At 41.6% G+C, this 16,896-nt stretch overlaps 1 protein-coding gene and 1 long non-coding RNA gene across 3 annotated transcripts in view; one reads left to right on the plus strand and one right to left on the minus strand.

Annotated features, from left to right (window-relative positions):
• Window positions 1–248: 248 nt before the first annotated feature.
• LOC116842134 (ATPase family AAA domain-containing protein 1-B-like) overlaps window positions 249–16,896 on the minus strand; it is a 188,467-nt gene continuing 171,819 nt past the window's right edge. The window contains 10 exon segments of the mRNA XM_032810887.1: window positions 249–2,111; window positions 2,231–2,403; window positions 2,519–2,715; window positions 2,932–3,133; window positions 3,233–3,475; window positions 3,620–3,791; window positions 9,072–9,092; window positions 9,094–9,283; window positions 9,911–10,096; window positions 10,669–11,022. Of these exon segments, the coding sequence (XP_032666778.1) occupies window positions 1,952–2,111; window positions 2,231–2,403; window positions 2,519–2,715; window positions 2,932–3,133; window positions 3,233–3,475; window positions 3,620–3,791; window positions 9,072–9,092; window positions 9,094–9,283; window positions 9,911–10,096; window positions 10,669–10,723 (1,599 nt within the window). The 5' untranslated portion in view covers window positions 10,724–11,022 and the 3' untranslated portion in view covers window positions 249–1,951.
• Window positions 4,685–16,896, plus strand: part of LOC116842135 — a 43,474-nt gene continuing 31,262 nt past the window's right edge. For both annotated transcript variants that reach the window (XR_004377678.1, XR_004377679.1), the window contains exons 1-3: window positions 4,685–4,785; window positions 4,917–5,147; window positions 16,729–16,798. This is a non-coding gene — a long non-coding RNA (uncharacterized LOC116842135). The remainder of the gene's footprint in view (window positions 4,786–4,916; window positions 5,148–16,728; window positions 16,799–16,896) is intronic.

The following is a 16,896-nucleotide window of genomic DNA, read 5'->3' on the forward strand; positions in this document are numbered from 1 at the left end:
AATGATTTTTACAAAAGTACCTTTTGCACGTACGTTTTACACTGACGCATTGATACTGCGTGCGCGCAGTTCTGCTCCCTTTTAAACAAACACCTGTCTCTAAAACGAGACGCTATCATTCTTCTAACTTTCTATCTAACTTTTCTCCTAAACCTTAGGGTCGTCATTCGGGTTGTTGTAGTTATTGGCTAGGGTTACTATCTTAAAACTATTTGATCTGAGAAATAAATCTTATTGTATTCTATAGATTCTCTCTCTTCCGTTTTTATTTCAATGCTTGTCACGTTCACTGTCACACATTTCTCTGCTTTGTTTTCCATTAACTACATATATACATATTTCATATTATCCACTTGTTTTTGGCGCTTAATCTCGAAATGTTTTGCAAATTTATTCTTTTTTTTTTGGCGTAATCTCAGTGCTCTTTCAATATTTTCTTATTTTATGTTGCATTAAAGTGATAACAATGGAGCAATTCCCCAATTAAGTTAATTGTTGCTGAATAAAGTCTGAAATGAGCGTTTCTTGATAACTTCTATATTAAACAATGTACTGTGTATTTTGCTTTTTTTACATATATGTACAAGATCGGCATATATGTTTTAACATTTATATTGTTAAGTACATTACGATTCGTAATCGTACTCTTTAATATCCGGACAATTGAAAATCATAATCGCACTAAGTGTTAAGGCATAATCGCCGGTCTGAAATAAAATCGCGAATGGCACATAAATGTTAAGGTCGTGTCCGTAACAGCTTGTAAAAAGAAAAGAAAAATAGAAGATTGGAAGAAAGAGGAAAATATATCAATGTGCATTTGTATTACATAAAACGCGCGTGATTACAGCTGAAATTGAAACTGAGACACAAAAGAATCCTTTTTCGATATGTAACATGTTCGACTTAAAAATATCTTAAGATTTCTTTTTTCTTTATATCCTCCTAAATGCCTCTCTATATTTAAAGTACAAAATATACGAACGATATCGCGATCTAAATATACTCGAATAATTAAATACTAGAGAGATCATATCAATAATTTAGTTTTAATATAAATAATTTTCATAATTCCAGTTTATAGTTCCAGTTTTTAATTTAAATGTTAATTTATTTATGACGGAAATGCATTTTGTGTGCCACTTCTTAAACCGATCAAATGCGTTACATGTAAGATTATGTTATAAGAATAAGGTACACTGGAGCCTCAGATTTCCGGACTCAAACGAGCGAACGCATAAAACCGTACGCGTGTCGCTTTTGTGTCGATCTGAACGATATAACTAACAATAAACGAAACTTATCGTTTCCTTTATCGGCTCAACCTATCACACAGGCTGAGCATTATTCAAAATCGTTCTATCTAAATAAATGAACTCTTCTCGTAATTTAATACTATTGTACATTCGATGCATATGATAGAGACTTTGGGCGTATATATTATTATATTTCTAATTTCAAAATAAATTATATCATTCTGAATTGAATAATTTTGCAGAAACATAAATGCAGGATAGCATTTAAAATATCATAGAAAACTGAGATTTCTTCGCGCAAACATAAATATCTGAATATATATCATTATTCTCTCTCTCTCTCTTTTCCTAACTTGCTCTCTTTTGTCATACGTTATTATCGTGCAAGTTTGATGTCACGATATTCCTCATCGAGCATAGCTTCATTTTATCTCATTAAAAAATTTATCTATACGATGTCTTTTCTTTTTATCGTGAAATGGTTGAAATGCTATCTAAATTATGATTCTTTAAACTACTCCAACATATCTCCGGATAAAGCCGATAAAAATTTACTAACCTAACATTTACTAACCGGAAGGAAATCAACGCAAAATAGAATCTCACATTGCAAGTCAATACAACGTGAAAAATCGTCAGAAGGATTCATAGACAACTAACGATACATCGGAACAATTTTTCCTTTTTTTCTTTCTTTAATCTAGTTCCGGTGGCTTCGCCGCGCCGAATATGCCCGTGTGCAGTTTCGACATTCGCATGTTTTTGAACGACTTGAGTAGATCCTCCATCGTAATGGGCCGTACTGCGTCGTGATACTCCTCTTCGTCTGCAGCATGCGATGAGCTGGACCCATCGCTGTAAATTGAACAACGTTACGAAACGTCGACACGAACATACATGTTTTCAAAATCCTTCAGTTCTGAAGAGTCAACTGTACTCATTTGCGCGATTACGAAAAACCTAGTTATACGTACTGCGTGTGTAGGTAATCTCTAATACGATAGATGGATGCGTTCCGACAAAGCTCTTGTAGATCCGATCCGGAAAAGCCTTCGGTTTGCCTTGCCAAAGTCGAGATCTCCACGTTATCAGCTATCGGTTCGTTCCGCAGTATTAACTTCAACACGTCTAATCGTTGTTGTTCATTCTGAAACAGATATTTCGTCATTACGTGACCATATGTAAATCGTGACGTGTAAGCGTTGCGTATTCTGTGCATTTTACGATAACGAATCTCTTAATCGAATCCTAAATATTCTTACCGGTAAGCCAATGTGGAAAGTCGCTGGCATACGCCGCAGAATTGCTCTATCTAAATCCTGAGGTCTGTTAGTGGCTCCCATTATAATTACCGTACACGAAGGATCGGTTATCAAACCGTCCCATAGGGACATGAACTGAGCCTTCATCATCGCCGTAGCTTCATGGTCTTGCGTATTGCGCACTCTCAAGAACGAATCTGTCGAATTTAAAAGTACGTTAGAAGAGTGAGAGATCTAACCTATCAACAACTGCAATAGATTATGTTCTTACATCCAGTATTTAAATTTGTGATTATTATATATCATGTTATATATTATATCATATATATTACTCTACAAAAATAAAAATTTCCAAGAAAAAACAAATAAAAGGTATTACTTCCAAATTTAAAAAAATTACTGTTGCTACATACCAATCTCATCGATGAAGACGATGCAAGGCTGCAGCTTTACTGCTAAAGAGAAAACAGCAGCAGTTAGTTTCTGACTCTCTCCATACCATTTGTCAGTAAGGATGCTAACATCCAGGTTTATAAAGCGTGTCTTTGTCTCTTTAGCGGTAGCCTTTGCGATCATGGTCTTGCCACAACCTGGTGGGCCATGCAACAATACTCCCTGAAAGTGATGCACAAGTAAATTTAAATTATTAAATCTATCTTAAGAACTACTTTGTAACTTCTTTCTTTTTCAACGATAAACCAATAGCTAAGATACCTTGGGAGCTTGCGTTAGCTGGGAATCCTCAAACAGCTCCTTCCTTTCTATGGGCAATATAACAGTCTCTTTGAGCTCTTGAATGACGTTCTCCAGACCAGCAATGTTGTTCCACGACACCTTGATGTCGTTTGGGTCCACCAGGTGAGTGGCTATTATTACCTCATAATCTGTTAGTTGCTCCAAATCAAAGGACCGCGCGTGACTGTCTGTCTCAGCCAATTTACGTAATTGTTCGCGAGCCTAAAGCACACATTGTTTCCATAATGAGTGAAAATATTACCTACAACTTCGAGGCCACGTGCATTGCACCTTATGGAGCAGAACTTTGCATGCAAATAGAAAATAATACGTGATTCAGGGAGACTGTACAAAACGATTAAGAACCTTTTTCTTAGCTCGCTTTTTACTGCTGTTGGTCGGATCCAACTGACTCATGATCCACTTCATGCTGAAAAATCCGATCGCTGTGACACAGGTCAATCTCGCCACAAGCATCAACATTTCGAAACGCGTCAGTCCGCTATCCGCAACCATGTTCATGATTTGCGATATCCTTCTAGAAAATTCGCCACGGTGTACATTACGGTCAGACATCCTTCGTTCTCTTCCGCCAAACGTTCTCTTTTCTTTTCTTTCATTAAATTAGGTTATACGTTGTAACATGCGCTTACTTTGAAGTTACTTCTGGTACATATTACAAAGCTCGACAGCCGCGTATTGAATGAGTTATGAATCAATAAGGCGCTGGAAAACGTTTAGCAGAAAACAACACGGTGATCACGAAGCAGTTAATCTTAACTGCGAAAAACAAATATCACTAACATGAACTTGCTAACCTGCAACCTGATACGTCGAATCGTTCAGCAACCGCTATTGCTAACTTAACCTATCTCTAACCGTAACCTAACTAAACGTAACCTAACCTAAGTACTTGTTTGTAATCCCGACGCATCTCCAGGCGCAGTGTTACTATATATCGGGTCTAGTTCCCCGCATTTGCGCATCTATAGGAACTCAATAAAGGGTCTAAGTGAAAAAGGATGCAGTGCCCTCTAGTCTAGGCTATGCTTCTCGATAAATTGTATTTAAACGTCACAACTTTTAATTCAAATGTTTCGTATATTTTAAGTATTCACTGCAAAAATTTAATACTTTCAAAAGAACTCAAGATTGAATTTGAAGAATATCAAATTGAAAGATCTAAATTTCCATTCTAAAGGTAACTTCCGCCAAGTTTCCATTAAACTAATCAATTAATAACTGGCAGTATTATTATCAATTATTACAATTAATAACCAGAGAATTAATAATTCTGTCTATGTTAACCAAAGTGACTAATTACAATTTTAGATATTAGAAAGTTCTAAAAAAGTTGAAAATGAGAGAATTTCCTTATTCGTTTCAACAAGTTGCGTTTTATTTCCACATGTTGGCGACCCTGCCGGCCGAATTAATCGTCGATTAGTTTAGTTTAATCTCGGAATTTAGCGAAAGTCATCCCAACTGCTGCACGTGAAGCTTTTAGGGACTGCTGAGCGAAGGATCACACGGTAAAATACGCGTGCAATAATATTATTTCGAGTTAAAAGCCCGAGGCGTAAAATAAATTGTACGCGGTGATATAACGAGTTAAGCTCCCGAGATTCTCGAAACTCGCTTATCCTCTCGTGCCTTCTTATAGCATAGCGGAACGCGTTATGAAAATAGGAAGTGCCGTTGGGGGCGCCAAGGTTGCGCACTTTCCGCCCTCGCGACGGCTAATTAAGCAAGCCGTGATGCAATAACAACCAGAATGCAGCCTTGGAGCCAGTCCGCCGTAGAAAATGAAGCCGGGAAAATCGCTAATATATCACCCTCGGCTGAAATCTTAAGAGTGATTCCTTTTGCATTTCTAACGAGGACGATGAATGAGGTAACGCATGATTTCTTTAAACGCGCTATTTCTCGCGTAGAACGACGATTTTCGTCGTAGAACTAATCCAGCTTTCTCCATTACTTTTTATGTTGTATTATTAACAACTCACACTTGTAAAATCTCAGACAGCACAAATTGCTAAAAATTGTCTCTTAATCCAATATTGATAGTCATTACTTGAAATTTCTATCAAATGAGGTACTCATTTGAGTTTAGAATTAGATAAGAGTCTTTCAGTTGAATCACGATTACAAATATAATGTTATGTATATAATTCAACTGAAAAGTTGGATATAATTCTGAGTAAAAATCTGAATATCTCACACGAGACAAATTTGAAATAACAACTATAGTATTATATGTATATATATATATATATATATATATATATATATATATATATATATATATAAAATACAGGATTCAAAGCCACCTAAAAGAAATAGGACATCTGTAAAGTCCGTATTACGTTCGTACACGATATAATTTCACGAACATCGTATGAATCAAATGAAAAACTCTGGTATAATTTGAAAGTCAGATTTGAGCATCTCAAATGAAATAAATCTCAAAAAGGACTATTAATACGGATCTAAGATATCTTTTACTAGGTCGTATTGAAAGAAGCTAAGAACCGCTGATCTCACGATCGCGCTAAATTGCATGGCTCGTGTCTTTTGACGCGAATTTCCGAGTTCACTCTCTCTCTTCTCTCTCCTCTTCGCATATATCAATCGCAGTTCACCCGGTGGCTAATTTGAATCCGTTTCGTCCCCAATTTACATTGGTCCTTCCGGCACGATATGCACTACCTGGCATAATAGCCTTTATTAGTCTTAGGGGCCTATTCTATAACGTTTAATGATATCGTTATGTATCGCTGCGCAGTTATTTCATAGTACAAAAAATCTACGCAATGATACATAACGATGTCGTTTTTAAAGTTATAGAATATATCTCTTAGTTATACAAGAATTTCTCGATCACGCGTAATATTTCTGTTTGTGCATCATGACTATTGAATATTTTGAGAGAGCAACAATATTAGAATACTTAACGGTCAAGATATGTAAGCATGTATTATATCTGATCGAGAAATTCTTTCTCGATTTTCTAACTAGGTAAATGTTAAGACTATTATGTCGGATAGTGTACCCGAGGAAACGTCTCCCAGAATGGCGGTCTTACGCGGCTTCGGGAGGGATCAGGACGTGCGATAAGACCTCGCTCGAAGTATTACCAGCGTCGCCAACGACGTTCAACGCGACCATCTTAATTATCACGACGGGCCGTATAACGAGGGTTGGCACGGGACGGTGACGCGTAATGTATGTATATACGAGAAGGGCCTAAATAGCCGAGCCCATTGTGCATGTACAACGGCGCGTCGGATCTGTTGAGGCATTAATAGTCTCACAGGCGTGACGTAATTAACTCGCGGCCGCCGAATTTCCGGCATTTACGGTGACGCGCGTCGGTGTGCCGGCAGGGATGGCGGCTCCTCCTCGCTTGATACCGGAAGTGTGCCCGCGGCAGCGTCAGCCCCCGGCTGTTGCGGGTATAATAGCGTCGAGGACGCGGCTCGTTGCTGCGAAAGTTCCTGCGAGAGGATCCGCGCGCGACTCGAGGATCTCGCTCGATTTGCGTGCGACGCGTGCGTGTGACATGATGGATTAAGGTACGTGATATGTCTTCGACGGTGTTCTCTTCCTCTTCAGTATTCAGTCTTCCCTTCTTCTTATTTCTCTTCTACGGATTTCTGTTCTTCCGGAGGCATAAGGTAAAAGTATCAATTTCCAGACATATACTTAAACCTGGACTTTTTTATTATAGCTTGGTCTTTCAATACTAATATTTAAATCCTCAACTATATAGAGAGTATATATTCAATATATGTATTTTTTACGTTGAAAATTTAAATATTCGTATTTAAAGACCAAAACAATAAGAATGTTCAGGATTATGTATGTGTCCGGGCATTTTAACCTTACCTTATGCTTGAGGTCGAGTGTCCTCTTTTACTTGGTATTTTTTAAATTTGTATCGAAGTTGTGAACGCAAGAATCAGGATCAGTCGACGTTCAGGATTGATGAATCGCGAGCGGTAGCTTGAATGATAATATGCCGGCCAGATTTTTGTTTCGGCATATGTTTTTCCGGCGGTGCACTTTAATGGGGAAAAGAGCCGCGAGGTTACCTAATTAAGGCCAACGTCGTTTCATTATTCGCGCGGAAAAATATAATCGGGTTAATCGAAATTAGGACAGATCTAAATAAAGCTTCGGGGGCAGTCATTAATTTTAACCGCGCGTAAAAACAAGGAGCGCGACATCAGGCACCGTAAATCCAGACCGGGCCGGGTGTAATCTAGTGGCGTTAAATGCGACTGAAATAGCGTATAAGCCGCACTTAAGCAGGCGTAAACAGTCTCAAATGAGAATTTCGCACGGACGCGATCAGCGCCGCGGAAAACATTAATCTCCCGACGGGCCGTGTTTTCTTCCTGTGCCGCAAAAAGTTAGTCAAGTCGAGAGACAAAAGTAGGTTTCATTTTCGTCGCCTTTTTCCGGCTCGTTAATGCCGCCGCAGAACGTGCGAGCGCGTCTAATGGTTTCTCAAAGATTCACGAACGAACGGCTAAAAAAGCCGTACGACGAAAGAAATTTTCACGCGAGGGAAAGCGAGACATGCAAGAAGAGAGAATCAAACTGAACTCTCGAGGAGAGTGAGAGAGAGGGCGAGAGCTCATTTGCGAAACGTTCGATGCTCGAAAAACTCGGGATCGTATCATTTCGTATCGATTGAATACTTTCGGACGGCTCTCCTCGTCGATTTCAGTTTTTACTTGGGACTAGTCGGTGGAATATTTCCATGGCACGTCATTTACGCTTAGGAATGTACTTCTTTTTTATTTATACATAATAAAGTACAAAATTAAATTTAAAATGTTTCATATAATATAACATTTTACGCTTTATACAAATAATGTGTAAAAATTAATTAAGCGACAAACTTGTTTTTTTAATTGCGTAATATACGCAAGCATTAAAATTTATACACTGATATGTAGAAAAATATAAAATTACGCAAAAATTCGGAAATTTACGACGAACGCCGGTAATCGAAAAACATGATAACGTAATAACGTCGATTTTATTTATGTCCTGATTAAAATTATTTTATATTCTGATTAAAATTATTTTATACTCGTTTTGCCACTCCTTTCCTTTGAGTGTAACAATTAACAAATCTATTACGGCAGTGCTCTCTCTCGCAACGCGATAATGGTCCTCTTTAACGACGCAAAACGGACGGAATTAATATTACAGACGGAAATATTGCTTGAGATTCACACTCTCGCTCTTATATAACACTACGCATTAACGAATTAACGTGTGTTCTATGGACGGATATATTATTTCGCGTATCTACAGGCGGGTTCGGTGAACAAGAGCGTATTCTTTGGCAACTTTGGAGTCGATTCCTGCTTAACGAAGGCGCGTCAATTACGCGTGCAATGCGATATCGCTTCTGAATAATAGATGGAATAAAATTTCATGCACCGGTGTATTTAAAAGTGTACCGAACGGAAATTAAATTAACGAGCAAAGGGAATTCGAGAGTGTCTGCGCGAGGTAATGGCCCCTCTAATTAAAATTTCGTTAAAGCAAAGCCAACTCCAAAATCCTCCCAGAATACATCTCTACTATCCTTCTCAGAATTAGGCGCAAGCTTAATCGCTCTTTCTTTCTTTCTCTCTTTCGCGCGCGCTCTCTCGCTCTTTCTTACTCGGCTCCTATTTCCTCTAAGAAGAATTTCATAAACGATTCCCAGCGATCGCGTCCGACGTTTCTCTCTCATCCTCTTCTTGCTCTTGCCAAGAGAGTCTGTGGTCTTGTAAACTTGACAAATCTCCCTCACTTAAAGTAAAATAGCGCGAGTGGCGACGGCGCACGTCGTGACGAGCAGTGTGGCGAGCGACAAGCTGGATGCTGCGTTACATGCGTCCTCGGAGCAATAGCACTCTTGCCAGAAAACGCCATTCTCACGGACGCCCCAGTTACAGACTCCTGTCACTCCAGTGCTGGCGACAGAGGCGCATCGCCGGACCACTTGCCGCCATCTACCGTCCCCTAAACAATTGCGGTTTAATTAATTAATCGATCGGCGGAATTAATCGTTAGCTTGCGAGTCCCGAGTCTCGCGGACGCGCCAAATTAATCGCTTTCTTTGTGGCTCTACGCGATCGGCTTCTGCACATTGAACTATTTCGAATGCATCGAAGACAATAAAGAACAGAAGGATGCAATAAGATCTAAACAAAGGAGGATGTTAAAAATAGGCCATGTTTGGCCCACTGACACGGACCTTAACTAATCATTGGAAATTGTTCTTGGGATCTTCTGGGAAATAACAATTATTTGTCCACTCAAGACACAAATGTGCAACTGATTTTATCTTAAAGACTTATCAAGGATACAAAAAACGTCTAAAAAAACGATTATTTAACAATATTTTAACGATATTTTAACAATCAATAATAAGATCCGATTGTCATAACTTTTCCCGAAGCCGGTGAACAAATAATTTTCTATTCTTAAAAGATTCCAGAAATAGTTTTCTATTATAAGTTGAGGTTCCGTCAGTGGGCCAAAAACAGCCTGTTTTTAATGTCATCCTTTTTTCTCCTGTTGGTGACAACGAAGAGTAATCGTGTCAGAAATTTGAACAATGTCACTCTCCGGAGCGAATATACTCACAGATGAAACCACGCGGGCTCTGCTCGGTCAACTTCACGCAGAAGGTACCCGGCATACTCGACTCCTCGCTGTTACACTCGATCGGCACGTTCCTCTCCTTGTCGAATTTCGTGTAAGCACCGCAAATGTCCTCACCTTTAGGGTCGGTGTCGGTGCTGCATTGATAACAGCGTATCGCTTCGGTACCTGTGTATTTCCAATCAAAAGAACAATGATGTTAATCGCAGTCTTTGAGTTAAACGTCGCCCAACGACGTCACAGACATTTAATTAAGCAATTAGTAGAGTGAACGGGCGAGATAATTCTGATGCTACTTTAAAAGTCATTAATTTCTAGAAAACTCCTTGCACGTCTTTCCCGGTCGTCTTACGACATCGGAGCGTCCAATTAGGGCGATCGGAGCAATTGAAGAGAATTTCAATTTCAGTAACGTTACAAACCAGAAAAATAGATTTAGGTCGAGGGTGCCGGTCGAGCTTGCTACGGCTTTGCACACACTTGTATTCCTCCGTGCTCTTCTTCGCGACATTTTATATGCCACCAAGACCAGCGACGCTTTGGCATTCAAGTCCGCGTATCGTCGAGCAAATTGCATCAAAGAGCACAAAAGCGACCGAACGATTGTCTGTTGACTTTAAAGATAACTTTTACACTTGCCTGTGGGCAATTGTAAGGTTTGTTTTCAAGATGGCGAACACGCTACCTGTAAGGTGCATGCCATCTTTTGTCTGGCGTTCACCTGCTCCGAAAAATCTTACCTATTGCGCCGCACAACAGCAACGCGCACAATACCACGACGTTGTTGGACGTCATAGTTTCCGAGGAGGATCCGCGTCTTGCTCTCTCTTTCCCTCTTCTTGTTGCTTCTGCAGCGTCGAGACCGCAGGTAACACGTGTGCACACTCGCGCGGTACGGAACGCACTGCACGTAACACGCCTGATGCGTCATTCATTGGGCGTAACAGGCCTACGTAGTACGTTGGCGATTCGGTTTCCCTTCCTTCTCCTTCTCTTTCCCTTCTTCGTCGTCGACCATGCAGTAGTGGATCAAGGCAGTCAAAGGCCCCGAGAAACGCCGCGCCAGCTTTCAGTGAACTGAATTTCCCAGAAGACTAAATAACGAATGAGAGAACAATGAAAAATAATAAAGACAGGGGATTTTCTTGTGGCAGAGCGTACAAGGAGTATACTAAGGACGGGGTCGTTAAGCGGGTCGGCACGAATGTCGTCCCGTTCGCGAGACTCGAAAGTTTTCGAATTAAGATAAGGAACGGTGAAAGCTTTGCGCGGTATTGCGCTCCACAGGCGAAGCGCTCCACTTGTATCTCTTTCTCGACGAAAACGCAGGTGAAGCGGTAATAAGAGAGGACAAAAGGTGCGCGACGTTATTGCGGACGGTGAATCGCGAACCGTCCCGGGCGAGCACTTGCTCGTTGCCGGCGTCCTGACGCTGTTCGATCGTGCCTTATCTGCCTCGTGCTGGGCTTCCAGAAGTTTCGTTTGCTTGTGTTTACGTCGCGGTTCAGTGCTAATAGTGTAACGGGCGTGTGCAACGCGAATTTGGCGACAACAATCAACAATAAAAAGGAAAAGACGCAGAGAATAGAGAGAGAAATAGAAAAATAGAGAGAAAGAGAGAGAATGAATGAAAAAAATGTTTATTTATATTCTAGAAGCTCTCTAAGAACAGAATAGTAGTATAGTAACAGTATAGTAACAAGTGATTGGATACAGCAGTATATGCAGTATGAAGTTTTAAAGAACAAGTTAGATAATAATACATGTGCCACATATAAACTCATGGAAATAAACACTAATACAAACATAAAACAAACATAAATAATAAAAAAAGGAAAAAGTTATTACATGCAAAATTAGTGATAACATTGATGATGATAAAAATATGAACTCAGCAGTATAAATTTATAATAAAAAGAAATGAGAGAAGTAAAATTAGAATTTTTATATAAAAAATTTATATAGAATTTTTATACAGATTTTATATAAAATTGGCAATTTTTGTGTTTAGCAAAATTTATATTTTCCGCGGATGTCTCGATGAACGCTACAGTAATTCATGGTAAATTGACTTCTCCAGCTTCGGGCGAGATTACGTATCATCTCATGAATTCGTATCGAATCCCGGCCGCTCCCTCAATCGCGAAAGAAGCTGCGGATAATTTCTTCCCAATCTCGCCACCCCTCTCATCGTTCGAACGCCGCCGTGCGAAAAGACGGCGGCGTTCGCGCGCTGCCCGATCGGAATTCTCCCGTGATTGGGAGTAAACTCGATCCCGCGCAACCTTGACACCCTCTCTTCTCTCGTCGGTCCTTCGGTCCCCGTCCCGCAGGCGCGCTCCCGCGAAACAGATAGCCTCGGTAAATTATTCAAAACGCACCCTCTATGATCTATGGAAGCGCTCCTAAGCCTGGCACCGGCAATCTATCCTCCCTTCTATGCTGCCCTCTTCGCTCGCCCTCTCATCCCTCCAACTGGCCCGTCCGTTCTTACCGCAAGATTCACTGCTCCCCCTCCCCCTCCCCGTCGCCGTCCTGCTCTCTCCCTTGTACCCTTGTCTCTCGTTTCTTTTACTCGCTCCTCCTGGCTCTCTTACTACTTCTCCATCCCCTCGTCACTCCACTTCTCCACGGCTTCTTCTTCATCTCCTACCCGGCCCTCTCGCTCGCTTCTTCTCATCCGCAAGCGGCGGCATCCCCGAGGGATTTCCTACTTTTCTGACAGCCACCACCGCATTTATCCCATCTAGCTCGTCCGGGAGACGAGCTTACAAAGGAAGCCCGGAATCCAATAAGTCCGATAACGCGAGAGGAAGAGGGACTCGTGAGTGTACACAAGCCCCCGACGATAATCACCCGACGTGGTATTGATTTATCGCCGATACGGATACATTTCGCCACCGTTCGGATCAATCGAGTCGATCGATTGTGCGACTGATCATCCGATCGCGTACGATCCGACGATGCTCGCAAGAGCACGCGTCACTACTGGTTTACGCAGCCGAGAAACGCTGCTTGCGAAACGCGACTTGCAGAGTGACTACACGGGGCCGCGAGTAGTCTACAGAGTGCTGTATGCTTTGTATACGTACTAGACGCGCAGCCAGAGGAAAATTGGCGAGGAAACGGCGGGAGCTCGATAACGCGGCACTGTGTGTACTCGCGTTCCGGACGAATCGTCTGTAGCAGCGTGCCGCGAGTTCTCTTTTCTCGGATGGAAAGAACGTGCCGGGCACGCCGTGTCGAGCCCTTTTTCCGCCGGCGCGAACTGCCGGCTGCCATTCGACCTGCTATTCCACTATCTCACAGTCGTTTCGACAGAGGGAGAGCGAGGGAGATAGATGGACAGATAGAAAGACACAGACCATTGCGTTTGTTATCGCCTTAGGATATATCCCTCTAAACATATTCCAGTAGAATGTGAAATATCACGTATTTTTTAATTGTTCACTTAAGATTTATTAGTATGAATAGTTTAGAATAGTCAGTTCAGACACGAATAAATATGTATCACGAAATAGATTGCTAATGCTCCTCCAATTGCTTCAGGTTGTGATTGTTTCGTTTGTACATGTGAGATCAATGGTATTGCAAAATACAGCCGACGAAACGGTAGTGTTTCGGCAGGACTTCTGAAAAATAGTTGTCCCCGCTATTATGGCGGCTGTGTAGTGCGATGAGAAAAGTGCAGGTTTAAGATAGATAGATTCTTCATTCGTTATGCGACGTCTGGGACGTCAAGCGCCAAGAAAAGTGCAATACAAATTTGATGAAAAACATATATATAGATTAATCTAATACAGCAATGGTAAGAGAAAAAATATATGTTTATATAAAAATCTCTGTGACAATTGCATTGAGTACAACAGCAAATACACACCAATTTATGGAATGCAATAGTGATAAGTATACATAATAAGTATGTTAATTTTTATAGCATGTGTATGAAAATTACACTGAGTGAATCTCACGATATGCATTCCACCATACGATCCACCTTGAATCAAATCAATGAACGCTCTAAAAGCTTGCTCCATAAATTATAAAGACAGAGACATGGAAAGTGAGAGGAATAGGGGAAGAACGAGGAAAGAGGGAGAGACGAGTGCATTTTTGTGAATAATATTCTATATTCGCGATATGACACGGCGCCCACGTGCCGAGACACGCGTCGGATGTCGACGAGCGTCGCGACGGAATCCCAAGCGCTCTTCTCCGCCAAGTTAACTGCTCTCCTCTTGCGAATTGTTCGAGTGTATCGCTCGACGATTCGACTCGCCGTTACGACACACGCGGAGCGCCCACTCGTCCGCGAATATGACGGAACGCGACGTTTGCACGCGGCGAATAGGGATCGGGGAGAGGGAGGAACACATCGATGCGCGTTGTCGTTCCGCCAAATACGATTCCATCGGAAAACGATAAAGAGGCGCCCCTGCCCGCGGCATACCCGCCCTCCCCCCTGCTTCTCCCCCGCCTTCTGCCGCTGGGGAAACTGCAAATCGATGGGGTGCGTATTTTATTTAAATTCGTGCGACGGTGAGAGAGAGGGGGAAGATAAAATAAAGGGGTGGTAGGAGCGGGAGGGCGGAGGAAGAGAGACAGGACGCGGCGCAAATTTGCAATTTCAAAATATCCCGGCGAGTCTATGAGCGAAAAAGGGTGCGGGGGTGAGGAGATACGCGGGGGCGGAGGCGACGAGTTGGAAGGAGGCGGAGTGGGATTTAAATTCCCTCGCGTCGTCCTCGCTCGCGTCCCGACGCAATTGTTATTTTAATTCGACTTTTTGTTATTAGCCTGCCGCTAATTCGGCCGAACTCGACGCGCTGCCGTAATGCCTCCTTATTGCCGTCCCTTTTTCTCCGTTCTTGCCTTCCTTTCTTCCGGTCTCTCTGTTTTTCCTCTCCGTCTTATTCTCATTCTTTTCTCCTTCTCCTTGTCGCGGTCTCATTAAAACGATGTCAGATCGTTCAAGTGCTCAGACGTCTGGAGTGCATACAGCTTCCGCCGATTTTAAGAGCAGAAAAATTACTTCGTGCCTCACAGGCGGGTTTACTCCTCCTCCTCCTTCTCTTCCTCTTCTCGTCCGAAATCTCCTCCTCGTTGGGAAATGTGCATTTTCTCCGATTTGGCGAATTAATTCGCGACACGCGGACCCTCCGGCACCGCTGTTTGAAGAACAGACGTCTTGTGCAAAGAATAGGTATGCGTGAGCTGCGCAAAGTCGGTCTCGTCCACCAGTTGGAAATTCAATTACAATCATTACCATTCGTTTGCGTTCGCGTAAGCGGATTTCCGGGGATGCTGTGTACCCTTCTTACTCTCGTTAACAATCGTTGGAACACGCGTAATTCACTGTCACGAGAGTTCGCGCGCTTTATTTGAGAATCATTTAATATCGAAACGAAGCTCCCGGCCACCTTTCGAGTTGCAATTCCGCCTGGCCGAATTCGCATGCGAATTCGTATAAGAATATCGCGCGGAATTGAATACCGCAGGCGTCGCTTATGCATTCGGTTGTAGCTATCGGTTGCAGCATTGTAGGCGCGCGCAAGGACGCGGTGTTGCCAGGGAAATGAAGAAAAATAATGCATCCGGTCGAGACGAACGAACGGACGAACTGATGGATGGACGAACGGACGTACGAACAACCAGACCGGCGTGGCGAGGCGAGGCGCAGCGCGACGCGTCGCGACGCGACGGGGTGGTGGCGGTTACGTTCCTACAAAAGCAATGACGACGTGGCCCGCGGGCGCGTTGAATATTTCATAGAGTAGCCACTATGGAGAACCACCGCGCGGTTCGACCCCTTCCTCTATAAGCGCGCTGCCGTTCACCCTTATGCCCGCGGCGCACGGCACCGTGGACGAAGGTCTGCGTATTTTCCTATTGACACTAGTCGTGCATCTCGCAAATTCAGGTGTCCCGTAGATAAACCGCGTTATTACGAAAAACCCTAGCGAATTTCCGCGACGTCGCGGTTTCAAGAATCGTGATATCCACGAGAAAATATTGTATTAAAAATTACATTAAAATCATATTTCTTTTCACAATGTTTTCTGTAAAGCTGGGATATACTGAAATTGTGATATAAATTACTGTGGAAGTAATAAACTTAACGATCCACCTAAACGACATAAAAAGCATTCAATTACAATAATTTCGTGGTAAAATTAAACGTGCTAAACAACTCTGCACAATACAAGATTATACAAATTTTGTTGTAATTTTTTTACAATGTTTTCTCCGTGTATAAGAAAAGTTTTTGGTCGAAAAAGCACATTGTTAATTTTTAAGCTTAGGGGGATGATTTTAATTTTCAAGCTTAGGAGGACAATTTTCATTAAGTCCTGAAATTAATCAACGATGAACCGGGACAGAATTATAAACAGCAATTTCTAACTAAACAATTTGTTGTCCAATAATGATGAAAAAATTAATAATTATGTGTATGTTATATGAAAAAAGATTTGATTAAATAAATCAATCTCTGATGAAATATAAACGATTCAAAAATTATTATTAATATTAGCAGAATTCTGTTTGAGTTAACTAGAAATCTTGATAATTTAGATTGAATTTTGATAACTTTATTTTTTAATTCTTCATATTTTGAAAATTGGTTCATTCAACCAAACTTTTTTCCCCGTGCATAAAAGAATAAAATAGAGCGGTAATACTTGCGGCTAAAAGCAATTTTAGGTATAGATCGTAAAAAGGCGGGAGAAAATTTTTTGCTCGTTTTAACAACAAACTGTCTTTTATCTTTCATATTGGCGATTCTACCAACTGACGACCAGTTTGATCGACGAGTTTAATCAGAGTTTAGTGAACGTCATCCTTAAAGTTCAAAGCGACGTTTACAATCACGTAAGTATCCCTACGACTTGTTAGAACATAACTTGCAATAAAGTGTAGTAGCTTTCCGCGTGCCACGGGCTTTATTCCGTCTCTTCTCACCCTCACCC

The sequence above is a fragment of the Odontomachus brunneus genome, unplaced genomic scaffold (genome assembly GCF_010583005.1).
Source record: "Odontomachus brunneus isolate Ranch 3 - 2012 unplaced genomic scaffold, Obru_v1 Obru_scaffold_021, whole genome shotgun sequence".
Lineage (NCBI taxonomy): Eukaryota > Metazoa > Arthropoda > Insecta > Hymenoptera > Formicidae > Odontomachus > Odontomachus brunneus.